The 13,825-nt window shown below is 42.1% G+C and overlaps 1 protein-coding gene across 4 annotated transcripts; it reads left to right on the top strand.

Annotated features, from left to right (window-relative positions):
- Positions 1-1,769: 1,769 nt before the first annotated feature.
- ARMCX2 (armadillo repeat containing X-linked 2) lies at positions 1,770-6,426 on the top strand. Of its 4 annotated transcripts, XM_074359022.1 has the most exons (6): positions 1,770-1,910; positions 2,166-2,236; positions 2,561-2,579; positions 3,128-3,190; positions 3,511-3,581; positions 3,929-6,426. In XM_074359022.1, exon 6 carries the CDS (start codon positions 4,058-4,060, stop codon positions 6,008-6,010), a length of 1,953 nt encoding a protein of 650 aa, XP_074215123.1. In that variant the 5' UTR covers positions 1,770-1,910; positions 2,166-2,236; positions 2,561-2,579; positions 3,128-3,190; positions 3,511-3,581; positions 3,929-4,057; the 3' UTR covers positions 6,011-6,426. The 4 variants fall into 4 exon arrangements, with proteins under 4 accessions (XP_074215123.1, XP_010968234.2, XP_045363104.2 ...); XM_010969932.3 differs by having other exon boundaries at positions 2,166-2,579; positions 3,511-3,585; XM_045507147.2 differs by lacking the exon at positions 2,166-2,236 and having other exon boundaries at positions 1,856-1,910; positions 2,520-2,579.
- Positions 6,427-13,825: the final 7,399 nt, after the last annotated feature.

Below are 13,825 nucleotides of genomic sequence, written 5' to 3'. Positions count from 1 at the left end.
CCTTGAGAAACTGATGAGATAAATGACCTCTATTCGCCACTGCCCCCAAATGCAATTAATTACACAAACACTCACAAACAAAACCTTGCGTGCAATTTCACGTAGAACACAGAGGTGGCCAGCTGAGACCGCCTTCTCTAGGTTAATCACATGGTCAGTGGGGACACTCCCTCGGGCCCAGGCATACAGTTGGCTAGGGGGACACCAAGGTGGATGTGGGCTGTGGGCAGTAACCCCTAAGCAAGGCTAGTTTCTCCCTGGGTGCCCTGAGGTGAGGAGACCAGAGGTGAGAGGCCAGCAGGCTGTACCTCTCAGGCCAGGTGGTAGCAGCAGACAGTGTCAGGAACAAGGTGAACTCAGCCACCGTGAATAAGGGCAGGGCGAGCAGGCCTGGGAGTTTCCCCCAGCAATCTTTGTGGAAACCCCGCAGCTGCAAGGGTAAGTGGGAACAGCAATCCCTTCTCTGGACCCCCAAGTTACCTCTGTGGGAGTCGGAGGGAGGGAGGGAGGGAAGGAAGAGGGGTAGAAGCCAAAGGCATTTACTCAGGTTGATCACTTGAGTGAAGGTGGCATTTACCACCTTGGTCACCCATCCATGTATACTTTTGGGGTTAGCAACAGTGTCTGGTGCCCAAATGCAGGGGATGAGAGGTTCTGGAATATAGAAGAGGTGGGAGGGCAGCACCTTCTTCACTCCCCTCTTGACAGGCCTGGAAGGATTTGACCATCTCTGCAACCCTCACATCTGTCATTTCCTTGGCCCGACAGCTCTTCCTTTTGCCCAGAGCTGAATCACAAAACTGGAACCTAATCCAGGGACAGGTGTTCAAAACTGTCATGGTTACAGCCATCAAATTACAAGAGGTTCACACAGCAGTCAGCAATGGTTTGGGAACATTAAATAAATATGTTTCTCTAACAGAACAAGACAGGATCATTTATTTATCCAACTTAAAAGCTGTCCCAGAAGGGGAAAAAGTTGGATATTATTTGTCCATAATAAATAAGATCAGACAACTGAACATCTCTCCATGGATCAATTTACAGATCATATGGAAACACACTTATCTTGTTGAGAAAAAAATTCCATTTTAAAATATTCAAATACCTTAGCATGTTTTGAAAACTATTTCTTATGTGGCTAATAGAATTCATTTTCTATGTGTTAAAAATTAACCAAATTGTGGTGCTTTCCACTATTAATGGGAAATCTTTTTTCTAAAACATGCCTACTCTTTTGTTGTTGTTGTTGCTGCTTCCCACACTGAGCTCTTGTTTTGTTGTATTTTCTTACCATAATAATAAAGGGTGGTGGTAGCTTTAAAAACAAAGCAGAGAAGTATTACAAAAGACCCCACTACCACTCCTTGTCTCCTTTCTGACATCCTGCCCCTTATCTATACTGGAACAGGGTCCCAACTGCAAGGTAAATGGTGGGCGCTAGGAGATGGGAGATTAGAGGAGAAAGACGGAAGAGTGTCCAGTTGCCCAGGAAACAATGAGATAATTCCCCCAGCAAAAAGGTACAAATTGTCAATACCCTCCAAGAAGATGCATCCCCTCCCCTGTAACCAGAGAAAGGCAAATTCTTACACAGAGAAAAGGTGTTACTTTTGGCCTCTGGGACTACAAAGACAAAAAACTGATTGACAGAACCTGATGTGATGGGGTGAGGTGGGAGTGAGGGTAAAGGAGGGGGCTCGTGCTGTTGGTGGGAGTGGAAATTGGGGACCCAAGCTTACTGGCGATGCAGCCCTCACGTGACCAGGAGCTGACGTGGGCAAAGTTACTTAAAGCCCTGACCGCCGTCCTCCGTCCTCCTCTGGGTACCAACTCTATTGCGCTGCGTACTGCCGTGCATTTAACCCAGGCGAGGAGGCGGAGGAGAAAATTCCCCCAGATCCGGGCAGGTGGGTGTGAGGGTGGGCATGGCCTGGCACCCCTGTTTAGGAGTAGCCCAGAGATGCGGGAGTCTGAGGCCGCGGGTGCCTCCTCCTTGCCAGCCCTTGGCCGGCTCTCCAGACCCCCGCGCTCAGTCGCAGCTCATTTTGGTGGGCGGCGGGAGAGGGGGAGGGGGGAACGTAAAGACGCTGATATACTTGCGGAGAATCCGCTTACTTCCTCTCCCAGCCAATGTTTTTCTGGCTCTGTTTTTTGACACTCAGGCCCCGCACCCCACATCCCGTCTGGTTTGAGAGGAGGAGGGAAGAGAAATAAACGTGGCAGCGCATATAAGGCCAGTGGGGAGGTTGGGAAAGGGTGATTGGAGGGGCACGCAATTAGGAAACAATCTGGCCTGTTCACTCCCACTCTCACTTCGCAGATATCTCCCCCGACCATCGCCCCCGCATCCTCCCCTCCCCCCCGGGGGCCCCCAGTCCTTTGGGGGTGCTGGGAAATGGGTGTGCCAGCCTTTGTAGGGGAGGTGGCGGGTCTGGCTCTGTGTGGGCTTCACAGGAGGGGAGATCCTGAGAGAATCTGGTATTAAACCGCGTGCTAAGCCCCAGGCTGCTTTCCAGACACTTCCGGCTCACACAGTGCTTCGCTCCTGTTTTTTCAGCCCTGAAAAAGGAGTTCGGGTACGCAGGCGGGAGAAATGGCGGTTAACAGGGGATTGGGATGGGGGGTGGGAGGCGGAGTCCAAGAGCGGAGGAACAGTGGAAAAACACGACAATCAAACCGAAAGGGCAAACACTGGGGCCCCTGTTCTGCAGGCTGATGCTAGGCCTGGGGCCTGGGGACTGAAGGACGGGTGGTCATAGTAGGGAGACGCTAGATGGTTCGGCTGTAATCCTCAGCCCCGCGTCCCATCCAGCTTTCGCTGCACCCTCGCCCCGCCCCCTCCCGCTTCGGTGCAGGAGAAGGGGTGTGGCCGAGTGTCCCCGAGAAATGGCGGACAGGGAGGCGGGGCAAAGGGAAGGAGGGGTTGAGTGCCTGGGGAGTCTGCGCAGGGGCGGGGGTTGGGGTGGGAGGGGAGGAGGGAGAAGAGTGGAGGGAATTGAGAGGTGGAACCGTTTGTCTTTCTCGTATGTGAATGCTAAAAAGCAATTGGGGACTCTCGTCTTGGGTCCGTGCCATCCACCAGGCTCTGTCTCCAACGTCTACTGTCTGTATTTCTGCCCTTCAGTCTGCCCTTAGGATGAAGCTCTAACTGAACTGAAGGAAGGAGAAACAGCCCTAATCCTTGGAGGTCAGTGCGGGGAGTGGGAACGCTTTGAGAACCCCTGGTATAGGTGTGGCAGAAACCAGAGCAGAAATTGGGACCAGAGGCTCCCCTTCCTCCATCTTCTCCCTCTTAACAAGACACCCTTGCCCTGGGCTTGTCCTTTTTGGTTCTGGGAAAGGGGTGTGGAATTTGCCTTCTTAAATGAGAGTTTGAGGAGGAAATGATATGAAGGGAGAGAGGAGCCCTAAGAGGGAGAAACTTGCCCACAGGGGTTCAAATCAGGAAAAGAAGAGAATCCATCTACCAAAGGCCCCCAAAATGCCCTTTCTGGGATCTCTCAACAGGTGTGTCCGCCACTGGGGCCTGCACAGCTACAAACTTTGTGAAGAAGAGCAAATTGTTCCTGCTCCAGCAGGTTGGTATGTGTATGAGCGTCATCTGGGGACCTTTGAGGTGGGGTTGAGGGAATCGAGCAGAACCTTGGATTCTTTCTGGCTCTCCAGCAGCTTTCCTGAAGTCTTTACTGTCTCTCATCCCCCATTTAGGTGCTGGGAAATTAGGTGTGTTGACTCCGGGCAGGGTGTGCTAGGGATGAATGATGTAGAAAATATTAGACAACCAGGGTCCTGAATCAGCAAACACAAGCCTTAACACCTGTAGCCCACTCACCAAGCATTATGTCCCCAAACTCTCCTCTAAGTAGACCTGGTTAGGCATGAAGTGAGCCAGAGCCCTAAGGCTCATATTTACCCTTTACCCCAGGTCCTGCTTGGCTTTCAGCCTCGGCAGAACTTGCAAGCCTGAGCTGAAGTGCCTTGCCTGTACGTGCACGCACCTGACTTGGGCACACCAGTTCCACATCCTGGATCAGAGAATTACTCCAGCTGCACCATGAGCCGTGTTCGGGATGCTGGCTGTGTAGCCGCCGGGATAGTGATCGGGGCCAGTGCCTGGTACTGTGTCTACAAATATGCCAGGGGAAAAAACCAGATGAAGAAGAGACTGGCCAAGCCCAAGACCAGGGCTGTGGCAGGGACTGGAGCCAGGGCTAGAGCTGGACTAAAGGCTGGATTCACAATTGACCTTGGGCCAGGATTTGGTCCTCCAACCCCAGCCCGTACTGGGGCAGAGAATAGGGCCGAGGATGAAGCCTCTGCTCTGGACACGGCTGGAGCTGAAGCAGTGGCCCCAATTGCATCCAGTGCTGAGGTTCAGAGTGGAGCAGGAAGTCAAGCCCAGGAGGCAGAAGGGACCGGGGTTGGGCCTAAAGCTGAATCAGAATCCACAGCGGATTCTGCAGTGGCACCACCTCCCCGGGAGGCAGAGGCTCCCACAGCTGCAAAGGCCCCTGCAATGGCAGGGGCTCCTAAATTGGCAGAAGCCCCTCTCACAGCAGAGGCTCCCAGGGTGCCAGTGGTACCTTCTGGTGTGCCAGCTCCTACTGAGGTGGCAGCACCTACCGAGGTGGTGGAGGCTTCCATACCGGCAGTGCTTACTGGGGTAGCAGCACCTTCTGGGGCGGTAGTGCCTTCTAGGGCTGCAGCGCCTTCTGGGGCAGGAGCGCCTACTGGGGCAGCAGTGCCTACTGGGGCAGCAGCGCCTTCTGGGCCAGCAGCTCCTTCTGGACCAGCAGCCCCTACTGGGGCTGTAGCGCCTACTGGGGTTGCAGAGGCTCCTGGGACTTCAGGGTTCCCTAGAATGGCAGCTGCCACCAAGAAAGCAACCCCTGGAGCTCATACTGGGGCTATACCTAAGGCTGGGTCAGCTACTGGAGCTGTACCCAAAGGTGGAGCTAAGGGTGGAACCAGATCGCGAACTGGCGGCAAGGGTAAGGGCAAAAAAAATAAGGTTGAAGTAGATGAATTGGGGCTGGGCTTCCGCCCTGGAGATGGTGCTGCAGCTGCTGCTGCAGCCTCCGCTAATGGAGGACAGGCTTTCCTGGCAGAGGTTCCTGATTCTGAGGAAGGAGAATCTGGGTGGACAGACACAGAGTCAGAATCAGACTCTGAGCCTGAGACCCAGCAGAGAGGAAGAGGGAGGAGACCCGCTCCCATGCAGAAGCGCCCCTTTCCTTATGAAATTGATGAGATTCTGGGTGTCCGAGATCTCAGAAAAGTCCTTGCTTTGCTTCAGAAATCAGATGATCCTTTCATCCAGCAAGTGGCTTTGCTTACTCTGAGCAACAATGCCAATTATTCATGTAACCAAGACACAATTCGCAAATTGGGAGGCCTCCCGATTATTGCAAACATGATCAACAAAACAGATCCCCACATTAAGGAGAAGGCCTTAATGGCCATGAATAACCTGAGTGAGAATTATGAAAATCAGGGCCGGCTTCAGATATACATGAATAAAGTGATGGATGACATCATGGCCTCTAACCTGAACTCAGCAGTACAGGTAGTTGGACTAAAATTTTTAACAAACATGACTATTACTAATGACTACCAGCACCTGCTTGTCAATTCCATTGCAAACTTTTTCCGTTTGTTATCTCAGGGAGGTGGAAAAATCAAGGTTGAAATTTTGAAAATACTTTCAAATTTTGCTGAAAATCCAGATATGTTAAAAAAACTGCTCAGTACCCAAGTGCCATCATCATTTAGTTCCCTCTATAATTCTTATGTGGAATCAGAAATTCTTATTAATGCCCTGACTTTATTTGAGATCATCTATGACAATCTCAGAGCAGAAGTATTCAACTACAGAGAATTCAATAAAGGTTCCCTTTTTTACTTATGCACCACATCTGGAGTGTGCGTTAAGAAAATTCGAGCCTTAGCAGATCACCATGACCTCTTGGTGAAAGTGAAAGTTATAAAACTGGTGGACAAATTCTGATTGGCTATGTGCTCTCAAAGATGTAGAAGAAATGTCTGATTTTGCAATCTGGAAGCAATGAAAATTGAAAGTTACTGCTTTTCCACTTGCTTATATAGTAAAGGGATCCTTTCAGCTGCCACTTTTGAATAATGTATCATCCAGAGTGATGTTATCTGTGACAGTCTCCAGCTTTAAGCTGAACCATTTTATGAATACCAAATAAATAGTCCTCTTGTACTGAAAACACATTTGTGACTTTAATCATGCTGCTTGAATGGAAATATTTGTACTGGTTCTTCTATGTGAATTGACAGTGAACCTGTCCATCATGAATAGCCTACACTTCTGTCATTTGTTTTGACTTGAATTTATCCACCAAAGACTTCATTTCTGTGTCATTAATAAAGTTGTATGTTTCAATGGACCAAAAAAAATGTTCTCTTGCTTGAATTTGAAATCTAGCTGGAAAGATAAGGTACAAAAATACAAAAGGATTATTAACAGTACCTGGGCATATGCTCATTGTCAAATATATGCTATCTACTTAAATGAAGCAGAAGTTGCTAGAAAGCTTCAAGGAGAGAAGGCACACTTAAGCTGAGCCCTGAAGGACAGCATGAAAAAACAGAAGGGCATTCCAGGAGGGGAAATGGCTTAAAGAAAGATGCGGAGGTAGGAAATCTGTTCTAGTGGCAGGAAGGTTCCATTGCCTAGAATGGAAGCTGTGGGAAGACAAGTGATGAGAGATAGAGGTGGAGATGTAGGGTGAGGAAGTTTAGGGAAGATCCTGAACCCCAAGCTGAGATATTGAAATACCATCCTGTCATTTTCTGGAAGTTACTTAACTTTTTTGGCAAAAGGAAAAATAATCTGATGGGCATGTACAAAATGGATTGAAGCTGGGATGATTAGGTGTGGAAACATTTATTAGGAAGTTGTGATAAACCAACCGTGAGATGAAGAGTGAAATAGAGGGGTGACTATAGGAAATGTTAGGGAATGATGGTAGTAACAGATGCTTATGGGAAAAAAAAGTACCAGGATCTGCTGCCTTGGCTGTAAGTTGACAGAGAGGAAAGGTTGTATGATCTGGTGCAGTTTCTGACAGAGAAAGCGATCTTTCTTGGGCAATTCTGGCAACCAAGTAATGCCACAGTTACCATTTCTAATGATGAGAAAAAGCAATGTGACACAAAGAATGACTCTTGGTGCAAAGAGTGATTTTTTTCCCCTCAAGTTAGAGATCTAGGTCTGCCTTTTTTTAGAAGAAGGGCAGTGGTGAGGCCTTTATGGGAACCCTTTCCTCACCCCTAAGTTCACATAAGAGCAGGAAGATAGTCCTTCATCTCTTCCCTGGCCCACTGAAGCACTGAAAGAAGAAAACGAGAGAAGTCCCAGAGATTTTCCAAACCCTGCCTGCTTCCTGACACCTCTCATGAAATCTGCATTTTGGTGCAAGTATATGGTAGGCTGTGGCAGAGATAGAGATAGGGATTCCTGGGGGGTGGCGGGGGGCACATGGAGAAGGGACAGGTTGGCATAATACATTGGTACAACTTATCCAGGAGCAATTTGGTAACCTGAATAAGAAGCTTTAATAATGTGCCTGCCTTTCAGCCAAGGATTCCACTTGTAGAATTTTTTCCCTAAGGAATAATCAAGTAATTGTACATACAGGATTATACAAGGATGTTCAATTGAGCAGTGTTTCTAAGAGAAAAAGCAGAAGTAACTTAAATGTCTAACATTACAGACTTGGCTAAACAATAGGTGATATGACCACACAGTAAAATATGATTAACTATTAAAAACTGTGATGTACTTTCACATTGGCATGAAAAGGCATTGACTGTATGTAAGAGTCTGTGGTATCAGTCAAAAAAGGCTCCTGCAAGGCAAGAATATGCAACAGTGAAAAGCCTCTTCAGCCAGTGCTGTTGGGAAAGCTGGACAGTCACATGTAAATCAATGAAGTTAGAATACTCCCTCACACCATACACAAAAATAAACTCAAAATGCCTTCAAGTCTTAAATATAAGAAAAGACACTATAAACTTTCTAGGAGAAAACAGGCAAAACATTCTCTGACATAAATCTTAGCAATGTTCTCCTAGGGGAGTCTACCAAGACAATAGAAATAAAAGCAAAAATAAACAAATGGGACCTAATTAAACTTATAAGCTTTTGCACAGCAAAGGAAACTATAAAGAAAATGATAAGACAAAGTACATTATGGGGGAAAATATTTGCAAATGATGCAACTAAGGGCTTAATTTCCAGAATATAAAAATAGCTCAAACAACTCAATAACAAAAAACAAATGAACAACCCAATCAAAAAATGGACAGAAGACCTAAACAAACATTTCTCCAATGAAGACATACAAATGACCAATAGGCACGTGAAAAAATGCTCAATATCACTAATTATCAGAGAAATGCAAATCAAAACTACAATGAGTGTCACTTCACACCAATCACAATGGCCATCATTAAAAAGTCCACAAACAATAAATGCTGGGGAGGGTGTGGAGAAAAGGGAACCCTCCTACACTGTTGAAGGGAATGTAGTTTGGTGCAGCCATTATGAAAAAGAGTATGGAGATTCCTCGAAAAACTAAAAATAGAGTTACCATATGACACAGCAATCCTACTCCTGGGCATATATCTGGAGAGAACTCTAATTTGAAAATACACATGCACTCTAATGTTCATAGCAGCACTATTTACAATATCCAAGACATGGAAGCAACCTAAATGTCCATCAACAGATGACTGGATAAAGAAGCTATAGTGTATATATATAATGGAATACTACTCAGCCACAAAAACGAATAAAATAATGTCATTCGCAGCAACACGGATGGACCCGGAGATTGTTATACTAAGTGAAGTAAGCCAGAAAAAGAAAGAAAAATACACTATGATATCACCCATATGTGGGATCTTTAAAAAATGACACAAATGAACTTATTTACAAAACATAAACAGACTCACAAACATAGAAAATAAACTTATGGTTACCAGGGGGGAAGGGCTGGGGTGGAGGGATAAATTGGGAGATCGAGATTTACAGATACTAACCACCATACATAAACTAGATAAACAACGTGGTCTTACTGTATAGCGCAGGCGACTATATTCAGTAACTGTAATAGCCTATAATGAAAAAGAATATGAAAAGAAATATGTATATATGTATAACTGAATCACTATGCTGTACACCAGAAACTAACACAATATTGTAAACCAACTTTACATTGATTTAAATAAATAAATTACAACACACACACACACACACAAAGACTCCTGCAAGTGAAAGTCAGTGAAAATTCTTTCAGATGTTTATTATGTCATTTCAGTGTATTTTTACACAGAGTTGGAATCATATTGTACACCAGTGGTTCCCAACATGTAGTCCACAGACCACTAAAAGTCCCTGAAACTGTACGGTCAAAATTATTTCAAAACCATACTAACATATTATTTGCTATTTTTAGTAGGTTGATGTTTGCACTAATGGTGCACAAGCAATGGTGGATAAAACTGCTGGGGCCTCAGCATAGATCAAGGCAGTGTCCCCAAACTGTACTAGTAGTGACTGATTTCTTTACAGCCATATACTCAACAAAAATTTTTTAATAATTTCATTTTAAAATGTCCTTAATGCAATCCTTACTTATAATAAAATTATAGTTTGTATTAAGTCTCAATGCTTGAGTGTATATCATCTTTTTTAAATTCTGTGTAATAAAATAGGAAGTGTGTACAAAGTACTTCTGCACAGCTTAATACAATGGCTGCCTCAAAGAAAAACATTTGCACAATCATTTGAGTTGTGCCCTGAATTAGCTGCTTTTTTTCATGGAAAAGCATTTTTACTTTAAAGAATGACTGGCAGAAAAACTATGGTTTTTCAGACTTAAGTATTGGGTAAACATTTTCTTGAAAATGAATGAGATAAGCCTTCAAGGAAAACAACTGATAGTATTTGTCACCAACAATAAAATTTGAGCTTTCAGAAAAATTGAATTTTGGAAAGCTTGTATCCACAGCCATAGGCTTGATGGCTTGTAATACTTAAGGATTTTTCTGAAGAGATCAGTGGTGGTAATAATGAAGGTGAAAGCCTTTTTTCTTTTTCTCCTTTTAGAAGAGAAGTGATGGCGGAGGCTGGGGCCTAATGTTGATCTTACTCAGTTGTACTGTGACCATTGTTACCCATATGACATCAAACCCGTGGTCATTTAAAAAAGAATATCATTGCTGTGATAACAAGGTGACCCTGGGTGAAGCTAGACCCAAGATTGTTTGAACCCTTAGTAAGGAGAATCTGAAAAGATGTCAATCTTAGAACAATAATGTTTTCTTCTGTGTGAAGTAGAGGTGGTATCTAAGCTCAAATACTGAAGATGGATGCATTAATGTCTCTTGGCTTGATCTCTGATATCAGGATAATCCAACCAGCTTCCTTTGCTCTGATTAGCAGTGAAAAACATCTATCCCCTTCAGATGAAACTTATCCCCATGTAGAGACATGTAGTCTGGTCTTATGAAAGAGCTAAGAATCACACAATAGGGAAATATTTCACTTTAAGGTCTAAACTTTTGTGTCTTAAGTCACATCACATGTGAAAAATCAACAGTCCAAGTGGTGCTGAGATTTAAAAAGGTAGTTCTATGGAAAGATTTAACTTAATAAAATTATAAGAATAGGCACCAGGAACACAAACTATATAGTGTTCTGTTATTCCTAAAGTGTGATTATTGAAACATTCCTTAGACATTCTGAACTGTAGTTTTTACCTTTTACATTGTGTGTCCAGGGCATGGGTGAGGTTCAGGCAGTTCTCACAACCATGTTTGCACTGAATGGTCCTGCCTGCCTTGCTTTAATTTATTGGTATGGGTAAACAATTGGATCAATAAGTGATTGTGGTCTTTTAAAATTATTTTTAAAGACTATGAACTGATAAATGTAAGTATTGAGAATACATGGCTTTCATTTTTGTGATAGAGCACAAGGATGAAGTGGTACAAACTCGTGCTTTTAACATCCCTGAGATACACTTGTTTTCATCCTTTATCAGGCTAGCTATTCAACTTTTCCATTACTTGTAAGATATATCACAACATCTTTCCTTAAATTCCCTTTTTGTGCTTAAGCAAAAGTCTACAGAATAAGAGTAAGACCAGAAATGGGGTAGTAAGCAATAGGGTCTCAAGAAAACATGAAATATTTGGGTTGAAGTGGGCAAAATGCAAATAAGGATTCCTTCCAGAATCTGGGGTTGAAAACTAATAGCCTACAATTAACTGAGACTCCTTTCCTTCTGACAATAGGTTCTAGGTGATAAGTTTGTTACCCCCAGAGAACAGTTTCATGGAGAATAGTATTTGGGTGGGATCAGATATTTGTTTCCAAAGACACTTAGCTAATTCCAGTGAAAACAGTGAGTAGACTAAATTACGGAATACTTGATTCCGTGTAAAAGATAAAATAGAGCAATTATTAAATTCTACTGCAAGAATCTCTTCCCATTTAAAGCTGTCAGACAGAGACAACTTGAAGAATGAGTTTAGAAATTGGTCTTTTCTATCCCTAAATTGTAGTATCAGTTAAATGCACCACTTTACCAGATTTCTTTAGTGAAATGGGAACACTGGTAACTTAAATTAGTGATCGGGGAAACCCTTTCTGGGCCTTTTGAAAATGTTTCCCATTGTGTCCTGCTTATAAGGAAAATAAATAGCAATATCCTCACGCCTTCACTAAGACTCATACTTTGAAATACGAAAACACCTTAGGTCTGAAGGTGATATTGCATTATCAGAACAAAAAAGAAAACTTATAGATTTTGAGTGTGCCTAAAAACATAAGTTTATACCAGTCCAAATTAATCACAGTTGAGACTCTCACTTAATCTTAATATAATTGATTAGCTCTAGACTTAAGCTAGATATGAATGATAAAATTGCAAGGGTGACCACTAAAATAATAGAGAATGTATGAAGTCCAATGCATTAAAGGGAAAAATGCACTAAGAAGAATAATTTAATCCAAAAGAAGGTGATGAGAAAAGTGAGGCCTCAAAAAAAAAGCAAGACAGAGAAAGCACATAGTTCATATGTATGAGTAATCATAATACGTGAAAATAGGCTAAACTTAATAGCTAAAAGATTTTGTCAGATTTTTAAAAATACAGCTACATGATAAAAAATAAGCATGCAGAAACTTTGAAAGTAAACGTTAGAAAAATATACCATGTATACACTAACCAAAAGGAAGTGACATAGCCAAATTAATATGAGACAAAATAGGTTTTAAGACATAAGGCATTATTAAAGATAAAAAATAGGTAAATGGTTAAACAAACCATGGTACATCATCCATACCATGGAATACTACTTGGCTATCAAAAGAAATGAACTATTGATACATACAACTTGAATGGAGCTCAAGGGCATTGTACTAAGAGGGGAAAAAAGCCAGTCTTAAAAAAATCATACATACCTTGTGATTAAATGTGTATAACATTTTTGAAATGAAAAAAAAAAACAGAGACAGAGAAGAGATCAGTGACTGCCAGGAGTTAAGGATGATGAGGTGGAGAGTGTATGTGACTAGAAAGAGGTAACACAAAGGAGGTCTTTGTAGCGATGGAATAGTTCCGAATCTTGGTTGCAATGGTGAGGTAAAATGGCATATAACACATTGTACCAATGTCAATCTCCTAATTTTGATATGTAAGATGTAACCATTGGGGGGAACTGTGTGACAGGTACAGAAGAATTCTCTGTATTATCCTCATAACTTCCTGTAAATCTATAATTATTTCAAAAATAATATTTTAATGATATGTTCAATTCACCAAAATAAATGACAATTCTAAATATATGGGCTTTTAATAAATTAACCTCAAAATATATAAATAAAAAATAGAAATAAATCAACAATCACATGGGAGAATCCAGCATATTTTTCTAAAGTATTTAAAGGACACGGAGAACAAAATATAGTAAAGTTATAGAATAGTGAATAATGCAATCAACAAGCTGACATAATGAAAATATACAGAATCCTGCAACCAATAATAGGAGAATACAGTTTCTTCTCAAGCATACATAGGACATTTAAAATAATTGATCATGTACTTGGCCATAAAGTAAGTCTCAACAAATTTCTAAGAATCTGTATCATAAAGTTCACCTTCTCGGATCAAAATGCAATTAGAATAGAAATCAATAATAACAAGATAACATTTTAAAAAACCATGTGTTTGGAAATTTTAAAACATGTTTCTAAATAATCAATGAGTTAAAAAGGAAGCATAATGGAATTTTTTAAATACTAAGAAGTTAATAATAATAAAATGCCAAAGATCAGAATGTGTGGGATTCAGTAAAAACAATATTTCAAGGGAAATTTATGGCCTTAAATTTTTATGTTATATAATATGTCCAGAATAGATAAATCTATAAGGACAAAAAGTAGAATCATGGTTGATGAGGGCTGGAGAGACAGTGGAGGAGAGATAGAGTGACAGCTAAAGGGAACAGGGTTTCTTTTAGGTATGATAAAAATGCTTTAAAATCGATTGTGGTGATGGTTGCAGAACCCTGTGAATATACTAAAAAATATTGAACTGTACACTTTAAATAAGTGAATTTACTATCTCTCAATAAAGTTGTTATTTTTTTAATCTTATGTTATACTAGAAAAATAAAGCTAAACATTTCATGAGCTAAGCACCCAAATTAAGAAGTTAGAAAAAGAATAACAGAATAAACCTAAAGGCAGAAGAATGAAAAAGAGCAGAAACAGATGAAATAG

This window comes from Camelus bactrianus, chromosome X (genome assembly GCF_048773025.1).
Source record: "Camelus bactrianus isolate YW-2024 breed Bactrian camel chromosome X, ASM4877302v1, whole genome shotgun sequence".
Taxonomy (NCBI): domain Eukaryota; kingdom Metazoa; phylum Chordata; class Mammalia; order Artiodactyla; family Camelidae; genus Camelus; species Camelus bactrianus.
Note: the sequence above shows the minus strand (reverse complement) of the source record. Positions and strands in the feature narration are given on the sequence as shown.

Excerpts from the sequence above, each read along its gene's own strand:
- ARMCX2 (XM_074359022.1), top strand. The coding sequence starts at position 4,058 with ATGAGCCGTGTTCGGGATGCTGGCTGTGTAGCCGCCGGGATAGTGATC.